Source organism: Knufia obscura, assembly GCF_036327395.1.
Source record: "Knufia obscura strain CCFEE 5817 isolate CBS 148926 chromosome Unknown scaffold_13, whole genome shotgun sequence".
Classification (NCBI taxonomy): Eukaryota; Fungi; Ascomycota; class Eurotiomycetes; order Chaetothyriales; family Trichomeriaceae; genus Knufia; species Knufia obscura.
Genome location: NW_027042699.1, coordinates 734,399 through 759,464, shown reverse-complemented (window position 1 = coordinate 759,464; position 25,066 = coordinate 734,399). Strand labels below are relative to the sequence as shown.

Below are 25,066 nucleotides of genomic sequence, written 5' to 3'. Positions count from 1 at the left end.
CTTTACCTGTGGTCTTCGTCGAGACGGTTCTAGGAGCTCTGTGCGTTCAATACGGCACCGTCCGAGGTCTAGAGGCCACAAGGTGAAGAGGAGTAAGGCAGGTTAGGGCTCAGCCGGTAGAGCGTGGTCTCTATTTGCAACTTTCGCTGATCAGACACTGAAGACTTTCTGTTGCTGGAACAAAGCCCAAGATGAGTACTCTTGGGAAATGTCATGACTGCTTGCATGAAACTCTCCAATGAAACCTCCGCCTCGACGGCTTGCAGACGCGTTTTGGAGATTGTGGAGGAGGCCTGCAATCTAGTCCGCAACTAGTCTCACTCGGCTAATGGAGGATCACCTCCTCTGGTCCTCCATCGGCCAGCCCAAAAGCGTTTATTGAAGGCTGTAAGCACATGATTCAGATCGAATGGAGCAGTGGCCGGTGAACTCAGTCTCGCAGCCTTGTCTCGCTAGGTACATTTGCATTTGCATTTCGCAATCATTCACGTAGCAAACAACATGTCTCCCTCTTGGACGCATCTATGCAGATTCCTGGCGGAGGAAGATGGTCAGGTACACTTGGGCGAAGTCGACGCTACGAAATGGCCAGATGTCGGAGTGGCAACATACAATGGTGAAAAGGTTGACGTCAAACTGGTGACTGGGTCGATCTTTGACGGGTCTGTGACCAACACAACAATGCACATTTCGAGGGTTCGCGCCGTTGCCTGTAAGGATGTCTTTTTGGGCGTGCGTACTGACCTCAATATAGCTTCTTGCTCCAGTTGATATCACAGAAGTCCCTATCATCCGTTGCCTAGGTCTGAACTACTACGAAGCTGCAAAGGAAGCGAAAGCGCCCATACCGGAAGTCCCTGTCCTATTCGTCAGACCTCGTACGGCTCTAAACGGCCCGTACCCAGCAGCGATCAATATTCCCAGGATAGCACAGGATGGATCTAGCGACTATGAGGCGGAACTGAGCATAGTCATGTCGAAAACAGGCCGGGACATAGCTGAGGCCGCAGCTATGGACTACGTGCTCGGATACACCTGCAGCAACGATGTTAGCGCTCGAACACAGCAATTCAAGAACAGCCAATGGTCTTTCTCCAAAGGTACGGCGCCCTAGGTGTCTTCTTACGCGACGACATGCTGACCGATTCCTTAAAGGGCTAGACGGCTCTTGTCCGATTGGGCCAGTCCTAGTTGCCCCTTCTGCAATCGACAACCCGCACAACCTCAGAATTAGAGCCATCTATAACGGCGAGGTAGTGCAAGATGCGAATACTCAGTAAGACGCTATGGAGACAGGATCTCAACAACAGCAGCTAACCATGTGTCATCACGACAGGGATATGATTCATAAGATTTCGAACACAATAGCTTTCCTGTCCCAAGGCACCACTCTCGAACGGGGCACTATCATCATGACGGGCACTGGACCAGGTGTGGGGCTTTTTCGAGAACCAAGAGTTGTACTCAACCATGGCGACCATATCAGCGTAGAGATCGAAAAAGTGGGTACTCTCATAAATACAGTACATTACGAATGAACAATCAGTATCGACTGGCCGACTCTACGAGCCCATTGACCATTCTACTCTGTCGGACCTTCATCTGCTTTCATCCTTCTGGTGTACCATCTCCAACCAGTACTGGTGGCATTGCTCATGTGTGCGTCTGATATCACCACTGACGGCAGCATCTCCACGAGTGACGGGGCCGTTTCCACTTGCAGGTGAACGAGATTGTTCGATGAGGACAAGGTACGTCTGCTTTCCAGGCCCACCTCCGTGAACCTTGCGCTCAGAGGTGGCCATGTTCCCCACTGCAGAATCAACCCTGTAAAACCTAACACGCTCAACGCTCTCCGCTTCTAAGGCTGCTCGCAGCCACAGTCCAGCATATTTGGCTTCATCCTCCTCTGGCAAGTCGAAACGTAGGGAGGTAATGTAAGGCGCTGCAAACTTTCCTCGCGCTCCCGTTACCGCCAGTCTGGTGAAGATGTCTCGTGTTGGATTGCGGAAATATGTCAAGGCTTCGCGAGTCCATGGCGTTGGCGCGTTAAGAGCGGCCATATAGGCGTCCGACGCTAGGACCGACGCAGTTTGGGTGTCGTAGTACATCAAGAAATGCGGCTTGTTGTCCAGGCTTCGATACCGGCGGCCTTCAACGAAGCCAGAGATTGAGACTCGCTCTGGAATGTGCTCGCAATTGTGCCATTGCTGATAACGCAACACATAATCCGCTTCAATGTCGGCCCAGAAGGCCATGAGACCGGTACAATCATCTGAATTGATGTGTGTCATGGTCGAAACATCAGACGCTTGTATCCGACGGGTGATGCTGAAATCACAGGACTTGACTATAGAATTGGAATATTCTCTTGAACGATCGAGGACTATGCAAGGCGCAAGGCAAACCACGGGATTTTGTGGGGCGGCATGGAGAGGCTAGGCCAAATGTGACATGCTCCTCCATCTCCTCCACAACCTCCTCCACACCGACCGCATCCCTCCAATCTCTCCATCACGAGCTCGACTCGTGGCCTTGGCAAGGGCGTGACTACTAGTGTGGGTCGACGGCCACTCTCTTCACTATGGGTAGTCGTTGCTCAATGTCAGACCCTACACACTACCATGGCGTTCGTCGATGAAGAGAAGGCAGGCGTCGTCTATGTAGAGTACTCCCCAGACCCTTACGAGCGTTCTGAATCAAAGATGGCAGTTGGCACATACCTCGGTTCGCGCCTTTCGACGCTGAAGCCGCCTATGACCCTGCCTGAGAATCCCATCAAGCTGCTCGGGCTTCTGTCACGCAAGGACTGGCTCTTCTTCTCGGTACGTGCTACCATCCCCTGAATGAAGGCGATCTATGAGCTAATCACAAGCGCAGGTGGCTATGGCTGGCTGGACCTGGGACGCATTCGACTTCTTTACGGTCAGTTTGACAACGACGCAGCTCGCAGCCGAGTTCGACAAAAGCATCACCGACATCACTTGGGGCATCACACTGGTCCTCATGGTGCGCTCGATTGGCGCAATAATTTTCGGTCTCGCCAGCGACAGCTATGGCCGTAAATGGCCTTTCGTCGTCATCAACGTGTTGTTCATTGTCCTCGAGCTCGGTACCGGCTTCTGTCAGACATTTGAGCAATTCCTTGCCTGTCGTGCCCTGTTTGGCATTGCAATGGGCGGGCTTTATGGCAACGCCGTTGCAACAGCGCTCGAGGACTGTCCTTTGGCGGCACGGGGGATTGTGTCTGGCATCCTGCAGATGGGTTATATCGTGGGATATCTACTCTGTACGGTATTCGCCCGTGCTCTTGTCGACACGACCTCGCACGGTTGGCGGCCGCTTTTCTGGTTTGCAGCCTGTCCGCCAGTTCTAATCATTGCTTTCCGTCTCTACCTGCCCGAGACCGACGCGTACCTCAACCGCGAAAAGGCTCGCAATGCGAGCAAAGAGACCATGCACACTTTCATACGGGAAACAAAGCTGTCGTTCAAGACCCATTGGCTCCTCTTAGTGTACATGGTCCTGCTGCTCGCAGGTCTCAATTTTCAGACACACGGAACTCAGGATCTCTACCCCACCATGCTACGGAACCAGTTTCAATTCTCGCCGGATGGCGTCACGATCACAAACGTGGTGGCAAACCTTGGAGGGTTTACCGGCGGTGTCACAGCTGGGTGGCTCTCGGACGTCTTCGGTCGCCGACTCACGCTCCTTGTGACTTTCGTGGTTTCTGCTGCCTTGCTATACCCCTATACATTTGTCTCCACGCGAGCCACTGCCGCACCTGCTTTCTTCGAGCAATTCTTTATCGAGGGTGCTATGGGTATTGTCCCGATACATTTACTCGAGCTGTCGCCAGGCTCGCTTCGGACATTCGCAGTTGGAACAGCCTATCAACTTGGCAACCTTGCTTCCTCGGCTAGCTCAACGATTGAGGCGAGGCTCGGCGAAGAATTTCCACTCGAGCCGTCTGCAGCAGGCGTGCATCGGTACAACTACGGCCGTGTGGTGTGCATCTTCACCGCCTGCTGTTTAGCATACAACATAGTTGTTGTCTTCGTGGGTCCGGAGAAGCGAGGCATATCCCTTGAGGTTGAGGATGATCCAAATATGCAGGAAGCGTTAGGTCAGGGACATCCGGGCAAAAGTGGAATGAGAACTCGCCATAGCCATGAAAGTGAATGAGGACGAGGCGATACAAGGCGCTTGTAGGTTGAGGGACAAGACCGTAAATCTACACTTCAGGTAGTCAACCAAGGCATAGGATAGCTCTCCATGGGTCTATATCTCAGGCTAGAGGCCGGAGCACGACCACCCGTAAGACAACGTCTCAAGAATAGCATGGTCTATTAACCCTATAGAAAATGCCGGCTGGTTCTATTGCGTCTTCTTTGACATAGGTAAGAACGGGCGCGCCATTATCGAAGGCAGATCTCATGTTGGAGAGCACCCAGGCACGGAGTGAACACCAGGGATGTGGGACTTTTGCCCAAACCAGCTCCTCTATGCTTTCTGGATTCCCTCCAAAGGCTAAGATAGATTCGGACTACCTTTTCGTCAATGGAGGGAAAGCTTGGCCAGCAGTCTGTCCTGGTCATAACACAACAAGCCGTACCCTGACGTTCAAACTTGCCAATCACCTATACTCTTGCGGGTCGTTCGTCGCTTCTCCCAACCTCTAACAAGACACCAATATGCCGTCACCGACGTACATCATCCGCTTCATAGCTGAAGAAGACCACCACTGCCACCTCGGCCAGCTGGTGGACACCGCACGCGACGTTGGTACAGATAGCTTCGAGGGTCACCCCATCAAAGCGTTCTTGATCAACGGCACCATATTCGACGGTGAGGTCGATACAGACAAGGTCATGACGGTGAAGCAACTGCTGTCGCCTATTGCACCGGAGCAGTGCAACTACATTCGCTGTCTGGGCCTCAATTACGTTGACCACGCAAAAGTAGGTAGCAAGCACGAAAGGTCGTCCTGCAACGGCAGTGACGATGTTTGTGGCTTCTTCTCTCTTCAACTGGACCGGAAGACCAGTAATGAATGAACGCTTTTGGCTGACCCATCAATCTTCCACCCCCAGGAATCCAAGATGGAGCTGCCCAAAGCTCCCATAGTCTTCACGAAACCACGCACAGCCCTTGGACATCCTTTTCCTGCCGTTATCCCAATCCCCAAGGTTGCACAGGACGGCACCTCCGACTACGAAGCCGAGCTGTGTCTCGTTATAAAGAAGACTGGTAAGGACATCCCGGAGGAACAGGCATTGGACTACGTCCTCGGTTATACGTGTAGCAACGACGTCTCCGCACGGACGGCGCAGATGATGACTTCGCAATGGTGTTTCTCGAAAGGGCTGGACGGTAGCTGTCCTATAGGGCCAGTGCTAGTGAAGAGCGAAGCGATAGGAGATCCTGCAGAAGGGCTGAACGTCAAGGCTATCTACAACGGCCAGACAGTACAGGATGGTAACACGAGGTTAGTGACTCCCATTCGATTTGAACACTCTTAGGCCGCCAGAAGTGCGAGACGCTGACCATGAAGCCTGGTGGTTGACTGATTGCAGGGACATGATTTTCAACATCAGGAAACAAATTTCCTATCTCTCACAAGGGACAACGCTTGAGGCAGGCAGTATCATACTCACGGGAACTCCTGATGGGATAGGCTACTTTCGAAACCCACGTATTGCTTTGAAGCACGGCGATGAGATACGGATCTGGATCGAGAAGATCGGAACCCTAGTCAACATGGTCAGATATGGACCTTGATATATGAAAAACGTGGATCACTAGAATACATGCAGCGGCGACTTCGCCACTGATAGCGACGTCTTAGTGGCGGTACGCACAGTTGACCCTTGATGAATGATGGTGAGACTTCGTAATGCTTATAGCTTGTGGCTATCGCCGAAATTATTGATGTTTTATCTCATTAATTAATTAAGCGAGATCAAGTCTCAATGATTTCTGTGGGAGTCCAGTGCAGCTGATAGGCTTAGGGGCTTAGGAGGCCTACAGTAGGAGACGGCAGACCCGGACTTGTCCACCAAGAGCTTCCGGTGGAAGCTTATGAGCCTTGTGGCCGCCGCTACGTTACCCGGCGTTATGCACTGTATGCCAAATCATGCCGCGATATACAGTCAATGAGATCACGCCTTTAGACAGCCATGCTTAGCTTACTGAAACCAGTGCATTCCAATCACTTTGCCTAAGATGTTCTAAGCGATCGTTTTGATTTCTAGCAGTGAAAACAGCAACATGCTAGCAGCAGAGGAGATCTGGCAAGATCCTCGGGGCATAGTCGACCTACCCACAGCTCAGTACTGCTTTGCAAAACATCGTCATGCTATAAGATGGACTTACCTGTCTTAATAACCACCCTCAAATACCTCATTCACACAGCGGAAGCGACAGCGCCTACTCCCACTCGTGGCTCGTGCTTCGCCCGCATCTCCTCCACAGGCGCATCAACGCGATAATTCATCGTCTTCTTCATATCACCCAGGAAGCAGCATGCAATACACGCAACTACACCGAACGGAATCGCAATCAGATAGACGACCCTCACAGAGTCAGCGAATGCCTGCTCCGATGCCGCGAGCGCCGCACCGATGATACTGCGATTGCTTCCGGGAATCCGATTCAGTGTCGCTGTGTCGTTAGTTGTCAGGGCTGTGATGAAAGACTCAAGGGATGTTGCAGGGAGACCGGCCCCTGTCGCTGCTGTGGCGATGTAAGCTGGGAGTTTCGTGTCGAGCCTCATCGAGAATGCGGCGCTATATACCGCAGTAAACACCGTTGCGGCGACAGCGCGGGACGAGGTAGTCACGGCGGTCGCGGTAGCGATCAGATGGTGAGGAGTCGAGAGTTGGACACCGCTGACGATGAGGATGAGGGGGGCACCGAAGCCGATGCCGGCTAGGGCGGCGAAGACTAGCGCGTTAAGAGAATTATCTGGGTTGATTGTGGCGAGACCAATGGTTCCGGCGGTGTATATCAGGAAGCCGGTGAAGAGGGGTGTGCGGATGGTTCGAAGACGGGTGCTCCAGTAGCCCCAGACCACAGTCGTGAGCAAGCAGGCTATCCAGAAGGGCTGCAATCTGGCGGTTAGCAGGAAGGGGTCGGTTTCGAAAAGCTGGCTTGTCCTGATCATCGCACCGAGTCTCAGTAGCGGTTTCAACGTATGGGGAAGGTGGCACTCACATAACTGGGTAAAATATTACGTATGAGAACAGCAGGATCCCTTCAACGAAGATCAGGAGAATGCAGATCGCAAATGTTCGGCCTGCTGCTTTCCCTCCGCGGAATAGCTCATGGTTCAAAATGCCAGATTTTGTTCCTTTCCATTCGTAGATGCCGAAACCAAGGAGTGTGACGAGGCCGACGATCAAGGTACTCAAGACACGAGCATTTGTCCACGCGTAAAGACCACCACCAAGGTTGAGACCGACCAGGAAGAGAGTGAGGCCCGTCGTGAGAAGGCTGAAGCCAGGGATGTCAAGATGTCGCAGCTTCTGCATGAAGGATAGATGGTCGAAACGGGTGTGTCTCTTTGGTGGTCTGTAACCTACGAAGATAGAAACAGCCGTCAAGCCCCAGATGGCCATCTGTATCCACTGAAATATGGATCAGCATATACTTCACAACAAGTCGCGCAACGAGAGAGGACTCACGTAAAACTTGCGCCACCCATTGGCTTCATCGCGTTGCGTCAAGATACCAATAACCAAAGGACTAGATATCGCACCAAGAGCAGCAGCAATGTTGATGCACGCTTGTGCCACTATAGAGTATCTTGTCAAAAGGTATTGTACTTGCATTCAACGGTTGGAACTTACTTGGCCTCCATCTTCTCGGTAAAATTTCGCTAGGAACACAATACGCAAGTGGTACGGACGCGAATCCAAATCCGATCAATGTCTGAGCCGCGATAAGCCTATAGATATCCTTTGATCCCGGTGCTATGGCCGACCCAACGAAGGATATGAGCGACGTTCCAACTAATAGGGTCTTTCGTGCTTGGAATGTATCAGAAGCGGAGGAGATCAGGGGGCAGATGACGGCTTGGACGAGCGAGAGCGAGTTTGGACCCACGTCTGGGCGCGAGGGTTATTGAGGCTCGTCCCGATGTAGGAGAGCTGGTTTTAGCGACGTCAGTGATAGGTCAGACCATTGACGAGCCGAGTGAGCGTTATAGTACATACCACAGCTGGGGGACCCTGCAGAGCAACGACCTGGACATAATTCAGTAGGAACATGGCCGCCAGCGCGATCCATGTTCGCATGTGAATCTCTGGTTCCTCGTCGCCGTCATAGATAAGATTGCCCTCTTGGATGACGGTCTCTTCAAGGTGTTCTGTCCCCAAGGATGTCTTCTCTGAAGTATCATTCTTGGTTTTCTCCTGCACGGTAGAAGGGGTCTGTTCACCCATGACTGTGTGGACTTTCTCACTTTGGCACGTGGGAGGTGCACAAAAGGCGAGGAGAGCGTAAGACGTCGTAAACGTAGTTCAAGGTTTGTGAATGACTTACGGTCGATAAGTCAAGGTCCACCTACTGTCGAAAGCCTGGGTCTAGCTCCAGCTTCTATATGACTTGTGGAGAAGCGCTTCAAGAACTTGAAGTTCGTGAAAGCCAGTAGAAGCTATCCCATATCTCGACTAGTGCGGGACCGAAGACGTGTTGATCGAGCCACATGTGGAGGGCTCAACCGCTAGTCCCGCAAGCTGGAACGCCAGAAGCGAAGAATGTGGGGAATCAGGATCTTGTTTGCCAGAGAAACCTCGGGCAATCTCCCTGGGCTTGGGGTTCGGTGGACAAAAATTTTGGTTGGTAAGAACTTTGGGGCGGTATGGTATCGCGTGTGTCGACGGAGGCTGCGGAACTAGCACTTTGCTGAACATCCGTAACTCTTTCTCGTAGCGACGCTCGTGACGGCGTCGTAGAGCATTGGGAACAAGGTCGAGTTCCATCATCACTGGGGACGTACACCGAATTGTTGCACCCCTGGGCGCTGATCTCGTACGGATGACATAGATCAACCGTTCAATGTCAACCAGGTCAGAACCCTTCGACGGGCTGCCAGAGAATCATTCAGTGGCGTCGTTGCTGGACGGGCGTGAGCCTGTTGTGAAGCATGAGCGTGGAGAAAAGCTGTCTTAACTCCAACAAGCTACTATGACAACAAGTTTGCACTCAATCCATCGACAACACCTGTGAGCTCCGTGATCGTCTTGCATGCCGCGTACACAAACCTGTCAGGCCTTACGACGACGTACTTCATTCCATGCAAATCCTTCGATATCCGAAGAAGGTCATAGTATCTTGGTGGAGGTCGGTTTCGGCAGAGAACAGCATCCGCCGCAAATTCCTCACCAGTAGCCACTCGAGCAATAGTAATTCCATGACTGGCCAATTGCTGTAACTTTGATGATTGAACATCATGGTCCTGGATTAGGACAGTAGCCTCATCTGCTCGGATGTAGTCAGTCTGCTTGACGTCTCCAATCGCAAACAGGAGCTTCCTAGCTTCCGCTAGTGACTGAGGCAGCAAGAGGAGCTGAAAAAGTCCCTTCTTCTCAGAAGCGAATATCAAATCATCACTGAACATCACTCGGCCCCGCTTCTGATCCCACGCATAGACTTGAGGCAACAACATTCCGCCGTGGCCGTCTGCCAAAAAAGGAAGGCCTGCTTGGTGCTTGTATCGAATCATGCCCTCGACCCTAGGACCTTGCTCAAGCCTTCTCCTCCAACTCGGTATTAGCTGCATAAACCACAATGACCAATCCCGTATGAATACTTTGACTGGATCACGTTGTGTGACATAATCTCCATTCTGAATAGTCGCAGCCAATGAACGCTCGAGCTGCTGCTTTCTCTCCACGTACCATGATCTGATCACTTCGACATGGTCCGCATTGGGCTCTCGATAAAGCAGTGCTAAACGCCATGACAGTCCCCATACATCTCGAAACCCTGAGGCAATACCTTGTCCACCAAAGGGAGGAAACACGTGCGCAGCATCTCCAGCAAGAACGACGCGCTCCAACGCCCACTTGTTGCAACTTCTTGCCTGAAATGAGAACGGTCTTGACCTCAAGACCTCGATACACTCCTCGGGATACCTCACGTTGTCGCGCAGACCGTATCGGCGTCCGGGATGAGTAAGATAAGGAAAGATGATCTTTTGAGTCTCTGTAGGAGTCGCCATGTTCTGGCCATTTTCACCTTTGTGGACAACAAACTCGAATCTCCACAGTCGATCCTCTGGTAAGCCGAATCGTCCACAAACAGCAGGTCGATTGGGGTTGCAGAGGAAACGAAATTCGATTGGGAAGAACAGATCGTAGACTTCGGCCGGGGTATAGCCAAGTCTCCACAGTGGGAAGTCAGGGTGAGTTTTCTCCGTTGGAAGCGTGATCTTCCAGTTCAGTGCAACCCACGTCTCTTCGTAGTTCGTTCTGAAGTTTGTTAGCCAGACACTATCAGCCGCGACTTATACTCACCCTTCACATTTGTCCATCCTAATCCCTTTTGGCTCCAAGTACTTCTTGCGTACGTAACCTGTCTTCCCATCCGCACCAACAAGAAACTTGCTTTGGATGGTTCTTGGTTGACCAGCAGCATCAGTGTATTGCACTGTTACTCTGTGTTGATCTTCTGAGATATCAGTGACGAGACATTTAGATCTTAGCTCAGAATATGGGTTGTCGGCTATCTTGCCTCGAATGGCTTCTTCCAGTGCGGGCTGTTTATGGCAGATAAAACCAACGTGGCCTGTGCCGCCTTCACTCGTGCTGTAGTCGATTGATAATATGGGTCGTCTGTATAAATCGGTGTGTACTCCACTAACGAAGTAGAACCTGGTCATAGCTGTTGAGTTAGGTCTTGAAATGATACGTTCTTAGTCCAACTCACTTGACCCAATCTGTGTGAAGACCTTTTCGTAGATGCCGATTGCCTGTAGCGTTCTGACACCGTCTTCGTCAAGAGCAATACCGCGTGGGTCCGTGGTAATGCACTCTTCTCGCTCAAGAACAACATTTGGAACCTGAGCATTTCCCAGTAATACTGATAATAGAGCACCAGTTGGTCCACCTCCGCAAATGATGACTTGCGTTTGTTCTGCCATAGCGAGGAATCGTAGCCGTGATTACGAGACAGAGTCAGTGTGCGGTAATGTTTGCGGTTGGCATCTCCAAGTGGTTGACCTGTATGTCAAGATCATTCACTTCTTGTAGTGCTTGCTCGAGATCTCCCATGGTCTGGCAGCAGCAATGAATGTGGAGAAGAAACCTCAACATGTGATTTCGCATATGTCTTCTCTCATAGGCCTTCTCCCCAGGAAGTATGCATCGTCTTGATCCGCTTGACCCACTAGGGTTATCAATGCATCCCAAATCACAAGCTCGCGCCGCTTGGCCCAGCTTAGCAGGGGACTTGCTCGTACGATTTACGGGGAAGTCTCATTCCGTGGGAGACGCAGGTTTCCTGATACCAAGAGGTCTAAGGAATCCGAAAGTAAGGCCGTTTGAGGTAGGAGCACGGGATCCCCGGAAATCGCTTCTGAAAAATGACCCTGCTGAGGATTGACAAAGGAAGAGGAAAGCGCTATTGCTAGAGAGATCGTCAAAGCAACGCGTGTCTAGCTCACGTGATGTTGCCGAGCAAATCGTCTGGCGGTAAATAATTTCGGGATGAGCATCCCAACTCACATCCGTCCGCTTTCTTGCGGACGAAGATAGCCCTGTCCATCTGGGCCAGTTGTCTGACACGAGTCAAGATGATGGTTCTAGTCCGTTTGAAGCGAAGACAATCTCAGCCTACGAAATCGATGGCTCGATATTCGACGGAGAAGAGACGCAAAACGCGCTAATAGTCAAGTACAGGCTTCCCCACAGGTATGTCCCACATTCAGAGGCTCAAACTTCCCCACATCGCAGCAAAGGACAGCCTTGCTGCGAGAGCTCTTACCAAGTAGCTCCCGTGGGTCGTGATATGGTATACGTGCGAGAGATGGACTCCCGTCAGGACCTCGCACAAAAGAGAAGTCGGCGGGACAACAGGCGCGCTTGCCCTCTTTGCGCGCGAACGTTCTCCAAAACCGAACACCTTGATCGACACATTTGATCGCACACCAAGGAAAAGCCCTTTGAATGTCAGCAGTGTGGTAGGAAGTATGGGCGAAAGTATGCTTGCGAGTCTCTGGCGTATGCTCTTGTTAAATACCGTAGTGACTCACTGCTCAGGCACGTTAAGGATCAGCACGGAAGCGTGTGGACCGATGGACCACAGAACTCCCGAGCTACACACGTTCTGTCCAGCGCCGGACTAGAGATGTTGAGTCCAACTCCCAGCGATCAACGAGCGAGCAGGAAGCCAACTCGTGACACAGATGGTGAAGTTTCTGTACTGAATGACCTCAATGGCACGTCAGTGGCAGCTTATCATAGTCAGCCACATAGGCTGAACTTGCCTCAGCCGAAATCAGGAGAAGCATCTCAACAGAGCCTGAGTCGTCAGCTCTCCACTGCCAATGATCTCTTCTCGGACCATTCGACAGATCTTGGCTTCGAGAACTGGCTCGCATATGGCAACTTGGCCGAAACCGTGTTGCGTGACTGGCCGTTCATCATCGACAACGTGGATCCTGGATGTACCCGGAATGATGGTGTACACGGCAGTGGCAGACCTGTTGCGGATCTCCAGCGGTCATGGTACACTCATCTCGACAATGATGAGCCGACATTGTCCGGATACACGACTCCTTTACCACGTCACAACCAGGAAATCGACGACAATTATCGACAATCGCTTCATCGTAGATTTCAAATTCGAGTCATGGATCCAAACTTGCCTTCTGCCGAGTACCTGAATCTTCGTGTGAGAGCCTACTTCAAGCGCTTTCATCCCGTCTTTCCTGTCATACACGCTGCAACCTTTCGCCCCTCGAGAACGAATGCAGTGCTTCTGCTGTCAATATGCTCAATTGGCAGCTTGCTCACGGGACACCCCGACGCTGTGCATAGAGGTATCCAACTCTTCGAACGACTGAACAAGGCTATTCTCTCAAACTGGGAAACGCTGATGCGTAGAGGAAAAGATGAGAACTTTGCCATGATTCAGGCTGCTTTGCTCGGTCAAACGTTTGGATTGCTCTCTGGTCAGGCAAAGCACTTGGTACTTGTTGACACCTTCCATGGCTCGATCGTTGCATGGGCGAGGAGAGCGAAGATTTTCCAGGAACGACATCAGCCTTCTGAGCACCAGAATTTGGAAAGTAGATGGCGAGAATGGGCACTTTCCGAGGAGAGGACTCGACTCGCCCTGGCTGTCCGCATCCATGATGCTGAGGTTGCCAATACTCTGCACCATGAAACACTTTTGCCTCTCACATCGAGAAAGACGCCTGTTGCCGACAGTGATGCTCTCTTCTTTGCATCAAGCCCCCAAGCATGGATGGCACTGTCTCGTGGAGGAGCTCTGTATCTCGCCACACCATCTTCCGAGACGTCGACAGGACATGCCGTTCCAGAAACAATATTCGACCGTCTTCTTTCAATCCCGACAGACTGCCACTTTTCGATCTACTCGGCCATGGAAGATGTCTTATCAGCAACGATGGAGGCTAGAATGAACGAAACTCTGACAGATGAGTACGCTCGCAACCTCCACTCACGTGTCGTGGAGTGCGGCAAGCAGTATTTGCAAACCACACCCCCAAAAGATCTGGAAGCGCTCCATGGAGGCATTATCGTCCTCTGGCATCTTGTTTTCATTTCCATCAATACTGATGTGGATCTCCTGGAAAGGGGTATTGGCCGGGGTGGTCCTGAACTAGAACCTTCCGATCTCGCTGAAACGTGTAAATGGGCTAGATCAGTCAATGCGAAGCGGACTGTGGCTCACGCGATGATGATCAAAAGGCATCTGGAACATTTCCCACTCACTTCTGAACCAGCAATACATGTACCGAGAGCTCTTTTCATCAGTGCAATATCTCTTTTTTGTTACTTCAAATACAATGACGGTGGCGCTGAGCAACGTTTGGATTTTCCCGAGTTTCAGCTACTCGACATCAATGTACAAGCGTTACTTCGAGAGGCTAACGCACACAAGCATGGCAGCGATGAAGAGCTTGGTCCCGTCTTCGAATTCATTGATTTGTTGCAGCGTATCGGGCACTGGGGTATCTCAAGGAAGTTTGCGACCATCCTAGGCGAGCTGATACACGCTGAGACGAGTTCGTGATCTCAAGGAACTAGAAGAATGTATGATGAAACGTGTAGCTAGATCAGAAGAACTTGACAACCAGACGGAAAAGGCACATTCCGTCAAGACGCTGATTCTCATTGTGATAGAGGGAAGTTATGAATACGCGCCACGCACCTGCCGCGTTCTATCATAACAAAACGCGACTCAGGTGACCGGCCCGCACCTAAACACTAACCCCCCTCACCCCCCTCAACCCCGGCGGCAACGGCAACGGCGACGGCAACCTCCTCCTCCGATCTACACCCTACGCAGCCGCAGTCGCAGAAGCCCCCGTCACCGGCCGACTCCCACCACCACCATTCCCACCCACCCCCTCAACATCCTCATGATCAGTCGTCGTCCCACTCTCACTAACCAATTCACTACTCTCACTAATCTCGCTCGCCGTCAAATCCCCATTCCCACCCCTCGCATTCGGCGTCTTCTGCTTCTTACGCATGAAGTTCCAGCTCCCCAGACTCGTCCTAGCCCCCTTTTTGTCTTCGCCACTAGGGGTGGAAGTGTTACTCTCAACAGATCGACCGAGATGTTCCGTTGATCCCACGACAGACGTCGCGGTATCATCTTCCGTGATATCACCTGTACCCGTTGGCGTCGTGGCTTCACCTGCTCCAGACCTCGGCGTCCGACTACTGAAGATACTCGTGCTCTTCGTCTTCCACGCATCGAATTTATTGCTGCTTGCTTTGCGCGTTATCTTGGACATGAAGGTAGGCTTCGACATGGACGCTGGCGTCGACTCTAGACTCGCGCTGGGACCGAAGGAGCCGGAGATACCGGATGTAGTGCGTTCGAGGGATTCGCGAGATTCCATTGTTGATGTTGTGAGGGCGATGGAGGACTGGTATGTATCTTTGCTCTTGCGGGGTTCGGGCGGTGAGTTGGTGGATGGGCCGTTGCCGTCTTCCTTTAGCTTGGACTTGTCTTTGTCTTTATCCTTATCCTTCTTTTCGACCTTTTCCCTGTTCTTGCCGAAGCCGAACATGGTGAATGTGGGGGCATTGGGATTCAGTTTTGGTGTTGCGGGTCGCTGTTGTTGCTGGGAGGAGGTCGGGCGGGTGCCGATTGGTGCTTGGAGCGGTCTGGTGTCTCTGCGTGGCTCGATGTATTCGCCGTCCGAGTCGGGTTGTAATGATAGATTTGTCTGTGAGCCGAAGCCAAGCGATGGTCGTCGAGAGTGGCTCCGTGATATTGAGGATGCCCAATCTGGCGCTAGAGGGCTGTTGCGGGCACCGTGGCGGTCAAATGCCCAGTTGACGCGGAATGTGTCTTCAGCTGACGGCCGAGGTAGAACGTCGAAGGAGTAAGTCGAGCCAGGTCGTGGTGACGAACTTCCACCTCTTCCACCAGGATCTAAGGAATTCGTTCTCGGTGCGAAGGGGTCATAGTTCCTCGAAGCAGACTTGCCGAGACCTGGCAGGAGACTTGGGAAGGCACGTCGCGTAAAGGATGGCTTGGGGGGATACGCCTCGCCGTCGTCCTGTTTCCCCAAGAAGTTTCCACCCGGGAAAGCCCAATTGCCACCATAGCTTAGTCTCCGTCTGGGCTGCATTGAAGGATCGAAATCCTCAGACTTGCGTGGGAATGATTGACTTTCGTGCTTCAGAGAACCCAAAGCCGGCGGCTGATCACCAGAAGCAGTCTTGCCTCGCTGTCTATTAAAGCTGAAGAGGTTAGACATACTGGTAAGCCGCTTGTGAGTTGGTGGTTCGGCTGGTGCGTCTTCGGGTATAGGCGGATGAAACGAGCGGATTGACCTCCCATCCCCCTCGCGTTGTTCTGGGAAGAATTCTTCGTGTGGACTAGCGAACGATCTGGGAGAGGAAGCAGATTGAGGTGATGGTGAATCTCCCTCTTCTTGCTCTCCGCCACGTAGGCTACTTGGTTGAAAGGTTGGAAAGGGATCGGTCTGATAATCTGGCTGTGTTGGTCTCGTAGGCATTTCGTCCTCGTCTGGTACCATCTCGTCTTCGGAGTCGTCACCGAGCAGATCAGTTGGTAGAAGAGCTTCGCCCCGAGGACTCATGGGAGCAGCGACCGAAACATCATCTTCGTCTTCATCGTCGACACCCTGAGGAATAGTCATTGGTAGAGTCATGCCATTAACTGAGTTGAAGAGGTTGTTTCGAGCGGCCATAGGCGAGGAATGAGTGACAGCTTGATTGATTGAATTGAATGGCTGGGACTCCGCAATTCGTGGTGATGAGACGTTGCTACCATGTGAGCTCGTATGACGCATCCGTCTTCCAGGTCTGTTCATGCCACGAACAGCGTCCATATCGATGGGAGCTATAGGGGCGAAAGAGACAGCTGTGGTCTTCCGTTGTGTGTCCATCATAGCTGCTCGCTGTCTTGCAAGCACATGATCCTGATGTTGTCGCTGCAAGTCCTGCCAGACGACGTTATAGCGATGGGACAGGCTGGCCAAATCCTGACGAAACTGGGCATCTCTTTCTTGATCGCGTCTGTCAGCTTCTCTCGACTCTTCAGTATCTTCGTCGACAGAGTTCCGCTTGCGCTCTTCCTGCAGCTCTTTCAATTGAGAAGCTTTCTCCTTGTTCTCTTCCTCCAGCTGCTGAATCTCACGCTGCTCCTCAGCAATCTTCTCCTTGACTTCCCTCACTTGAGCCTCCATTCTGCGTTTCAGAGCCTCTTTCTGCTTGTGTATAGCATCAATCTCCTCAGCCATGGTCTGCACAGACTCTCCCCACTGAACCATCTCATTGATCTTCTTCTGGCGCTTGTTCTCCTTGTCCTTGAGCTGTTTCTCCTTCTTCGTCTTCTCGGTCAACAGAGCTCGACTCGCAGCCTCAGCACGATGAACCTGCTTCTTGAGCTCATTGCTCGCTTCATCTCGTTCCTTGACTTCTTGCAAGAATGTAGCTCGTTGTGCTTCCTTCTCTTTCTTCGCAGTCTCGAACTCTTGAACTTCATCCTGGACATCTGCTTCGATGCGGTCGATTTCAGCGTTGATTTCAGAGAATTGCTGGGAAAGCTCTGCTAGATCTTCTCCGCCATCGTCTTCGGCATCCTTCGATTCTGGTGTTTGCTCGGGCTGTCCAGCAGGTGGAGTCTTCCTTGCAGATGTGCCACGCCGGGGTGGCGCAGGGTTGGCAGTTGAGTCGCCCCGAGTGATGGGAGCGGGTGCTACGGCCGGTGCAGAGGGTAGTCTCGGTGCCAGTGGTTTGACGACCGGAGTGCCATCGTTGCTGCCGTCTTGCGGTACAGTGGAGGATGTCTTGCAGGTGCGAATATTGAGGGCTCTACTCGGAGTCTGGAATCTGCCCGGACTAATGCTGAAGATGCGCAACTCGTAAAGCGTTCCAGGACTGAGATTCGATATTACGGCCGCAGTCTCATGCTTCTTGGTAGTCCCGATGGTCCGCCCATTGAGCTCAACATGGTACTCGTGTATACTCGTCGTTGAGTCCTCGGGCTTCCACGATATCTGCACATGTCTGTCGGCGATCTCTTCCAACGTCAGTGTCGGCTCAGGTGGGATGTCCAGTCCAAGTTTCTCGACGAGGACATCGTTCGGTGTATGTAGCACTGTGTATGCTCTGTACAATAGCCTGATTTATTAGCACGATCACCAACCGAAATATATCGAGACACCAACCATAGAAAGGCCCAAAGTACTACGACCAGCACAATCAGGGCTATGCGACCGTTAACATTGACCCGCGGCGCAACCAAATGATGCGCATGAACAGCCCATGTCCACGGATCAAGCCCGTCGAGCTGCCGTGCTGCTGAGTCCATCCACTCCAGAGGTATCGCAGGCATGCGTTAGAGGCATCTGTCCAAGCAGTTGCCAATATACGAGATGAGGTCGCATGAACAGTCAAAAGTTGTTGCATCCACTGAAGCCGGGGCCGCTGCGGATCTGCTTGGCGAGAAACGGGGCAAGGTCTAGGCGAGGATCGTCATTGCCGAAGTATGCCTAGATGCCTTACAGTACTCCGTAGGTAAGCACGATACGCTGGGACAGAGCACACAGGCATACTTGGAAAACGTGTTGGAGACTGCAAGGTGGGTTGGTAATTTCTAATATGATGATGCAGATACTGCTCGCTGAACTTGCTCCATGCCTGATGCCATATGCCTACAATAGTATATACAAAAATGAGCCTTCGCACTCATCCACGAGTACTTCTGCGTTCCCTTCGGACTGTCCTAGCGCCGTACAGTATGCCTCCTCCTCCCACCATCAACATAGTCGTTAACATAATCCTCATCCTCCGTACCGGTCTCATCCTCACTAAGACTGGCCGTGCTGCTCTGGAGACTATCCACTATCCGCAACCGGTTCATATCAGCCTCCTTATCGACCTCGATCGATTCTCTAATCACTGAATCTTCCAACCGCGACTCAGGTCTCTGCATAGTCGAGGCTCTAGACAGATAACCTCGTGACCTGTCATCTTCCGTATCTTGATCCTCATCGCCTTCTTCCGAGTCGGAAGGAACAAAATGATCAATATCCGATGACGGATCGTCTCTCCAGTAATTGAAGTCTGTAAATAACTCACCACCCTCCTTCACTAATGTGCTGGTTGGTGGAAAAGAGTGATCCACAATCTGTCGCATGCTCACGTAGCTGGATTTGTACGTGTTCAGACTCAACAAATCAAGCGACACTTCTGCCTTCGAGTTGATGGTGAATATTCTGGACGATGGGATATGAACAGTCCGGTAGCTCAGCGCGTCTGTCAGCCGGTTTCCGAACCCTGCATAGAACGGATTTGTCCTGCCCGGAAAGAGACTTAGTATGTCTCGCAGGCAGGCCATTTTGAACACTTCGGGCTTTCGCAAGTACACCTCCCTCCGTAATGCTGCAATCGTCCTGTCAGGTGACATAATGACAGGGCCTTTCGGTAGTCTCAATCCGTCTTGCTCAATACTATTTAGATAGTTGCGGGTCGTGTCTGCTTGTCCAACTGACCTCGATGTGAGGTAGAAGATGTTGTATCCGTTTGCGACGATATCTGTATATAATTTCGCAACCCCAATGTGTGTCCAGTCCTTGCCTAAAGTATTGTACACATGACCCCAAACATCGGATTTAGTGATCGTGCCGTCGATGTCGGATATGACTATGGGCGTTTCGTGTCTCCACAGGTACATCATTGCTGAACATGTAGACTTGTTCACGGTAAAGCTAATCGGATTGTGTCCAGGGCGCAGATTCAGTTTTTTCAGCTGATCACTAGTGAGCCGTAATGTCTTTGCAAAATGAGTCGATTCGGACGATTGCCTCACATTTGGCAGTTCTTCTGATTTGGCGCGAACATGTGAATTGGTGGCAAGAGCAGGTGATGTACTCCGATCACTATCGGAGTGGTAGCCCGGGTCAGAATCACTGCCGCTGATGAAAGACGTTGTGCCTAGACTACTCTGCTGCACACGCTTGTTGGCTGCGTCTTTTGCCTCCTCGCTGCTGTAGATCCATAGATTGCCCTTTTCATCAGTGCCAATTAGAGAACCGATGTCGTAGTTGCCCTCGAGTTCCTCGGAAAGCAGCTTTCGTGCCAATGCCTCTGCCCTCAACGCCTGATCTTCACTGCTCTTGTAACCTGTCATGTCAAGCATTAGATCTCCCGACTCAGTCACTTTCGACCTGATGTTCGACGTTGAGAGCCTCTTTGACAAGGTCAAGGCTCGATCATATGCCTGCTTGGGTCTGTCTCCTGCTTGAATACTAGGTGTGCCCGTAGGCGTCGGTGTTGTGCTGCTATCATCGGGTGTTGGTTCCGGTAATAGGAAAGAGTTCCTTCTGACGCTCTCATTGAACTTGTCAATACTCTCCTGGTCGAGGGAAGAGATCAGCTCTTCTGACGCCGCACGAAGAAGTTGTGGGTGTTTGGGATTCAAGCTCAAGCCTTCGCCCGACCATGGTTCGGGCGGGAGGTCGTCTTGTGGTAATGAAGTTCCGTAGATACCTCTATCGCTGAGATTGGATCTTTCATGGCGCAATATCGGCACGCCGCCATTCTCGAGGTCTGGTGACGATGATCTTCCACCTTCGAGATCGAGAAATGAGGGCTCGTTCTGAAGTGTTGGCCTACTCTGTTGTGGTTTGATGGTATCTGGTGACGAAGCTGGTGATACCAAAGGCGAAGTTTGCATGGAAGGAGGAATGTCATGTTGTGTTTCAAAAACAAAGAAAGCCTCGCCACCATCGCCCAATTTCATTGCATAGTCCTGCTTTTCGCCATTGACGCGAAACTCGACCTTCTTCTCAGAAGGCCGTAAGAGCTGAAACTTGCCAAATCTGACATGGAAAGGGCTGCAAGCGAGAGAGCCATCTTCCTGTTCAATCACGATGACATCAATAGCGCCGGACAGGGTTGCAGGGTTGATGGAATTGTAGGTCTTTGCGACAGCGCTGGCAACACCGCGGACGTATTGCATGGTGTTATGGCAGTTGCCAGAATGTTATAGCAGAAGTCGTACGTTAGAAAAGTGCGTAGTTTGTATGCTGATCGATCGCTCTTTCTCGTCTATATCATTGTGGAATCTCTCAGCTGACGCCGTCAAAACGCCACGGAAAGAGATGCAATATCAAATCCCAGAATATAGTCTTTTACATGCCTTGGACCCCAGGTAGTGATATCCTTGAGTATAATTGAGTGTCGAGTACCAGAAGAAGGAAGTCTTGTCAGCTGCTGAATTCAACATTGCGTCAGCCTTTGCGCCGAGCCGAGTAATCACTGCATGTCTCGCATGTGAACGCTTTTGTCCAAGTCCCTTCACTAACAATTCAGCCTCCAATCACTCCTGCCTTAGCCGCAATTATTCTTCACGCTTCCCCAGATTCATTCCTAGCTTCTACGACAAGCTTCTATGCATTAGTGTGGAATACGAAGTACGCAGATCGATTCACGAACAGACCAATTCGCATCTCCTTCGCGGCAGAATCGCATGATTTGCAACTGGACCACCACCGAACCTATCAGTGAACCTATCATCGAACCTATCACAGAACCTATCAACTGAGCGGGAAACGAGCTGCTAGCGCATGCGCTGAAACGCCAACCCAGAAGGGCAGCACAAGATTGTTGTTACGCGACCAACAAGCACAACCAGAAGTCGCGCAGACAGTAACCAACGATGGCTTCCCCAGCCGATCCATCCCACCCTCTCACACCTCCCGCGGAATCAACCCAACCCATAACAACCCAAACACAGTCGCAGTCACAGTCGCAATCGCAACCCCAAACACAAACCTCCCAACAGGATCCCACACCCCCCCTCGACGCCCTCCTCTCCGAACCTCTCACATCCCTCTCCGACGACGGCACCTCAAAACGCCCGCGCGACCACCGCCTAATCCACCTCCTCCTCTCCGCCTACGGCATCTCAGCATATCAAGAACGCGTCCCATTACAGCTAATGGACTTCGCCTACAGATACACCTCCGCCGTCCTCGGTGACGCTCTACACATCCAAAACGAAGGCTACGATCTCGCCGACTCAGGCACCACCACAACGGGCAGCAAAGGCCGGGGCCGAAACAAGAACAATGACGAGGGGGATATTAGTCTTGCGGCGCTGAGGATGAGCATTCAGTCGAGACTGGGGTATCAATTCTCAGGGAACTTACCGAAGGAGTTCCTGAAGCAATTGGCTGATGAGAAGAATCGGGTTGCGCTGGGGCCGGCGGTGAGGGAGATGAGTAGTGAGAAGGTTGGGCCGTTGATTGGGGGTGTGAGGTTGCCGCATGAGAGGCATTGTTTGACGGGGATGGGGTGGGGGTTGAAGGATGAGTGGGAGAGTGAGGGGGAGGAGAGTGTTGATGGGGAAGGGGCGCAGAGGTTGGGTGGGGAGAGTATGCAGGTTGATGGGGAGGATGAGATGGGTGAGGATGAGGATGAGGAGGGAGTGGGTAGGATGGAGGATGTATTTGGGGATGAGGGTGGTGGTGGTGAGGATACGGAGATGCAGATATGATCTGGATCTGCTCTTCTGTTTTGAGAGAGAGGTTTGGTTATGATACATTATGATACCCCATGTATGCTTGCGGTCGTCGGTAGACCGCTTTGAGCCTTGAAGCTAGATTCTGAAGGAACGATCCTTCTATCTACAAGCTGTCGTGCAGCTGCCCTTTCCTTGCTTCTTAGAAGTCCATTTGCAACTGCCGGGATCCATTGGGGCCATCATATACCCTCAAGGACATCGCTTTGCCTTTGACACACTTACGAGGCTGCTCGAAGCTTGCGTTCTAAGCACTTTTCTTTCTTTCTGTAGTCTAGTCCATTCGTGCTCGATCACAGTACCCGAATTAGCACTTGCTGTTATAGCAGGCCGAAATAAACGGCAGAACGTGTCTCCACCGCATAGTACTGGTTGCAACTTGAACGGGAGCGTCTTTTGTTCTTCGCTAGCAGCTGCCCCGATTTTTATAAATCAATCGAGCAATCACCCAAGCAGATATTTCGTATCCTTTCTTTCGTCGAATCCTTCCTATCAACCCCCTCACCACCACCCCCTCTTCTTCTCACTAGTCTCCACCCTCTTCATCTCCGCCTCCTGCGCCTCCCTCTCCGCCTTCCTCCTCGTCAACTCAATAACCTCCTCCCTCCTCCTCTCCACCTCAACCGCCTTCTCCTCCCTCTCCCTCCTCCTCCTCTGAATCCCCTCAAACCACTCCTCCCTCGCCTTATCCTCCTCCTCCGGTCGCGCATGCAAAACCATACAACTATTCATCTTGAATCTCTCCTGTCTACACGTCCACGTCGCGGTAATGGTACGTCCCCGTGCGCACGCGGCGAAGGCCTTGATCTCGGGATCGCAGAGGTGGCGGACGCGCTTGTAGTAGAGGTCTTTTACTTGGGCTTCTTGGGCGGCGGAGAGGGGGAGCGGGTTGCGCAGGTTTATGGTGGTGGCTTTGGGGTGGTTTATGCCGAAGTGGGAGGCGCTGTCGGTGCCTGCGTCGGGGATTTGGATGTGGTGGCCGGGCATTTTGGGGGAGTATTACTGTAGTGTCTGGAGCAAATGAGATGTGAGTGATGGTAGTAGAATATTGTGGTGGTGAGTGGTGCTATCTCTGTATTCGTCTTTGCTCTATTAATCGTTGTCGACTGCGTATCGTCATGGTCATCTTTGATTCATGTCGTCGTCGATATTGGAGTCTGATACCTGCGTAGGCGGCAGTATCTGTTCTAGCAGGTCAATAATGATCGTATGTAGCTTCCTTCGATCTCATGAGCACATGCAGTGGCCTGCAGTGCATTTGCGGCTAAAAGTGGAGCCACGATTCAGATCTCCAAAAGTTCAGATCGTCCATCTTTTTGTCCGCCTCAAAACATTCCAATCAACTACACACCACCCACCAAACTTCACCACAGTCGCACCGCGCACAACCATCACCGCCCATAATGTCCTCCCTCCGCAACGCAGTCGCCCGTCGCCCCCACAAAGAACGCTCCCAACCCACCTCCCGCGCAAAATGGGGCCTCCTCGAAAAACACAAAGACTACTCCCTGCGCGCCGCAGACTTCAACCAAAAGAAGAAGAAACTCAATATCCTGACCCAAAAAACAAAGGAGAAGAATCCAGATGAATTCAGCTTTGGGATGTTGAGCTCGAAGAATGGCAGGCAGGGGAAACATGGAAGCAGAGGGGATGAGAATCGACTTAGTCATGAGGCGGTGCAACTGTTGAAGACGCAGGATAGTGGGTATTTGAGGAGTGTTATGCAGAGGACGAGGAGGGAGGTGGAGAGGGTGGGGAAGGAGGTCGGGATGGATGGGGTGTTGAGGGGGAGGAGGGAGGGAAGTGCGAATGGGAGGAAGGTGGTGTTTGGGGAGGATGGGGAGCCTGTGAGGAAGAGGGCGAGGGTGTCTGGGGCTTCAATGGACTTGGAAAATGAAGATGGTGATATTGCGCCTTTACAAAGCACGATCAAAGTCTCCGAGACAAGACCAGCCGACCTGGCCATAACAACGAAATCTGCACCAAAGGTCCTCTCAAGGAAACAGGCGGAGAAGGAGAAAGACCGCCTCGCCCAGTTGAAAGCGGACCGGAAACGTCGGAAACGCCTGGCTGAGCTACGAACCAATAAGCTGGAGGTGCTGAAGAAGAGACAGAAGGAGATATTGGCGGCCGCCGAGCAACTTGAGCTTCAGAGAGCGAAGATGGGTGGTACGATTGGGGGAACGAATAAGCATGGGGTCAAATTCAAGGTGCGAGAGCGGAAGCGGTGAGGTGGATGGTATGCTATGGCATGATTCTTAAGAGAGATGATGACGCCACGAACGCTATGAAGCTATGAATAGGCATGATCGATCGACGCTGAGGTGTTAAGGACATGCTAGAGCACAGTGCAATGTAAACCTGTTCCTCTACGGCAGGAGAGCAATATATGTCCTCTTCTGTGTCTGCCGAATGGATCTACTGCCAGCTCTTAGTACCGCATGTCACAATTGTTTGACACGGTACTGATTTTTCACCAAGAGCAATCGATGACCTGATCAGTTCATTTCTAGGACTTCGACCCCTCACCACTGTACGGGAGACTGCACATGAACATTTGACGACAACATGCGTTCAGGAGTGGTTCCCAGCTGTTCTTATGTGAGGCGGTTGATTCTTGGACAACCCTTTGAAAAGTTTCACAATCATCGTTTGCTATTGTGAGCTACGGACTGAGAGCCGAAGATCAAGGGCCCAGGACGCATTCGCAGGACCACTTCCACGCGAAGGATCTCCACTGGCTGGAACCCCGAGCACGTCACGTCCAGTGCGAGATTCCTTCGTCGGCTTTGTGCTG

At 51.9% G+C, this 25,066-nt stretch overlaps 10 protein-coding genes across 10 annotated transcripts; 5 read left to right on the top strand and 5 right to left on the bottom strand.

Annotated features, from left to right (window-relative positions):
- Positions 1-1,598: 1,598 nt before the first annotated feature.
- Positions 1,599-2,294, bottom strand: PMZ80_009448 (uncharacterized protein; the record flags this gene model as incomplete). The annotated part of the gene is made up of 1 exon (XM_064877842.1): positions 1,599-2,294. The coding sequence occupies one exon, from the start codon at positions 2,292-2,294 to the stop codon at positions 1,599-1,601; it is 696 nt and encodes a 231-aa protein (XP_064726567.1).
- Positions 2,295-2,624: 330 nt separating this feature from the next.
- JEN1_2 (Carboxylic acid transporter) lies at positions 2,625-4,188 on the top strand (the record flags this gene model as incomplete). The annotated part of the gene is made up of 2 exons (XM_064877841.1): positions 2,625-2,825; positions 2,881-4,188. 2 exons carry the CDS (start codon positions 2,625-2,627, stop codon positions 4,186-4,188), a joined length of 1,509 nt encoding a protein of 502 aa, XP_064726566.1.
- A 509-nt stretch (positions 4,189-4,697) lies between these two features.
- PMZ80_009446 (uncharacterized protein) lies at positions 4,698-5,525 on the top strand (the record flags this gene model as incomplete). The annotated part of the gene is made up of 2 exons (XM_064877840.1): positions 4,698-4,964; positions 5,097-5,525. The coding sequence occupies 2 exons, from the start codon at positions 4,698-4,700 to the stop codon at positions 5,523-5,525; spliced, it is 696 nt and encodes a 231-aa protein (XP_064726565.1).
- Positions 5,526-9,190: 3,665 nt separating this feature from the next.
- On the bottom strand, positions 9,191-11,149 carry PMZ80_009445 (uncharacterized protein; the record flags this gene model as incomplete). The annotated part of the gene is made up of 3 exons (XM_064877839.1): positions 9,191-10,478; positions 10,524-10,890; positions 10,936-11,149. 3 exons carry the CDS (start codon positions 11,147-11,149, stop codon positions 9,191-9,193), a joined length of 1,869 nt encoding a protein of 622 aa, XP_064726564.1.
- Positions 11,150-12,354: 1,205 nt separating this feature from the next.
- PMZ80_009444 (uncharacterized protein) lies at positions 12,355-14,268 on the top strand (the record flags this gene model as incomplete). Its single annotated transcript, XM_064877838.1, has 1 exon — positions 12,355-14,268. The coding sequence occupies one exon, from the start codon at positions 12,355-12,357 to the stop codon at positions 14,266-14,268; it is 1,914 nt and encodes a 637-aa protein (XP_064726563.1).
- A 268-nt stretch (positions 14,269-14,536) lies between these two features.
- Positions 14,537-18,078, bottom strand: PMZ80_009443 (uncharacterized protein; the record flags this gene model as incomplete). Its single annotated transcript, XM_064877837.1, has 2 exons — positions 14,537-17,841; positions 17,961-18,078. The coding sequence occupies 2 exons, from the start codon at positions 18,076-18,078 to the stop codon at positions 14,537-14,539; spliced, it is 3,423 nt and encodes a 1,140-aa protein (XP_064726562.1).
- Positions 18,079-18,468: 390 nt separating this feature from the next.
- On the bottom strand, positions 18,469-20,706 carry ned1 (lipin Ned1; the record flags this gene model as incomplete). The annotated part of the gene is made up of 1 exon (XM_064877836.1): positions 18,469-20,706. The coding sequence occupies one exon, from the start codon at positions 20,704-20,706 to the stop codon at positions 18,469-18,471; it is 2,238 nt and encodes a 745-aa protein (XP_064726561.1).
- A 699-nt stretch (positions 20,707-21,405) lies between these two features.
- TAF9 (Transcription initiation factor TFIID subunit 9) lies at positions 21,406-22,245 on the top strand (the record flags this gene model as incomplete). Its single annotated transcript, XM_064877835.1, has 1 exon — positions 21,406-22,245. The coding sequence occupies one exon, from the start codon at positions 21,406-21,408 to the stop codon at positions 22,243-22,245; it is 840 nt and encodes a 279-aa protein (XP_064726560.1).
- A 525-nt stretch (positions 22,246-22,770) lies between these two features.
- On the bottom strand, positions 22,771-23,256 carry PMZ80_009440 (uncharacterized protein; the record flags this gene model as incomplete). The annotated part of the gene is made up of 1 exon (XM_064877834.1): positions 22,771-23,256. One exon carries the CDS (start codon positions 23,254-23,256, stop codon positions 22,771-22,773), a length of 486 nt encoding a protein of 161 aa, XP_064726559.1.
- A 416-nt stretch (positions 23,257-23,672) lies between these two features.
- Positions 23,673-24,500, top strand: PMZ80_009439 (uncharacterized protein; the record flags this gene model as incomplete). The annotated part of the gene is made up of 1 exon (XM_064877833.1): positions 23,673-24,500. One exon carries the CDS (start codon positions 23,673-23,675, stop codon positions 24,498-24,500), a length of 828 nt encoding a protein of 275 aa, XP_064726558.1.
- Between the last annotated feature and the right edge of the window lie 566 nt (positions 24,501-25,066).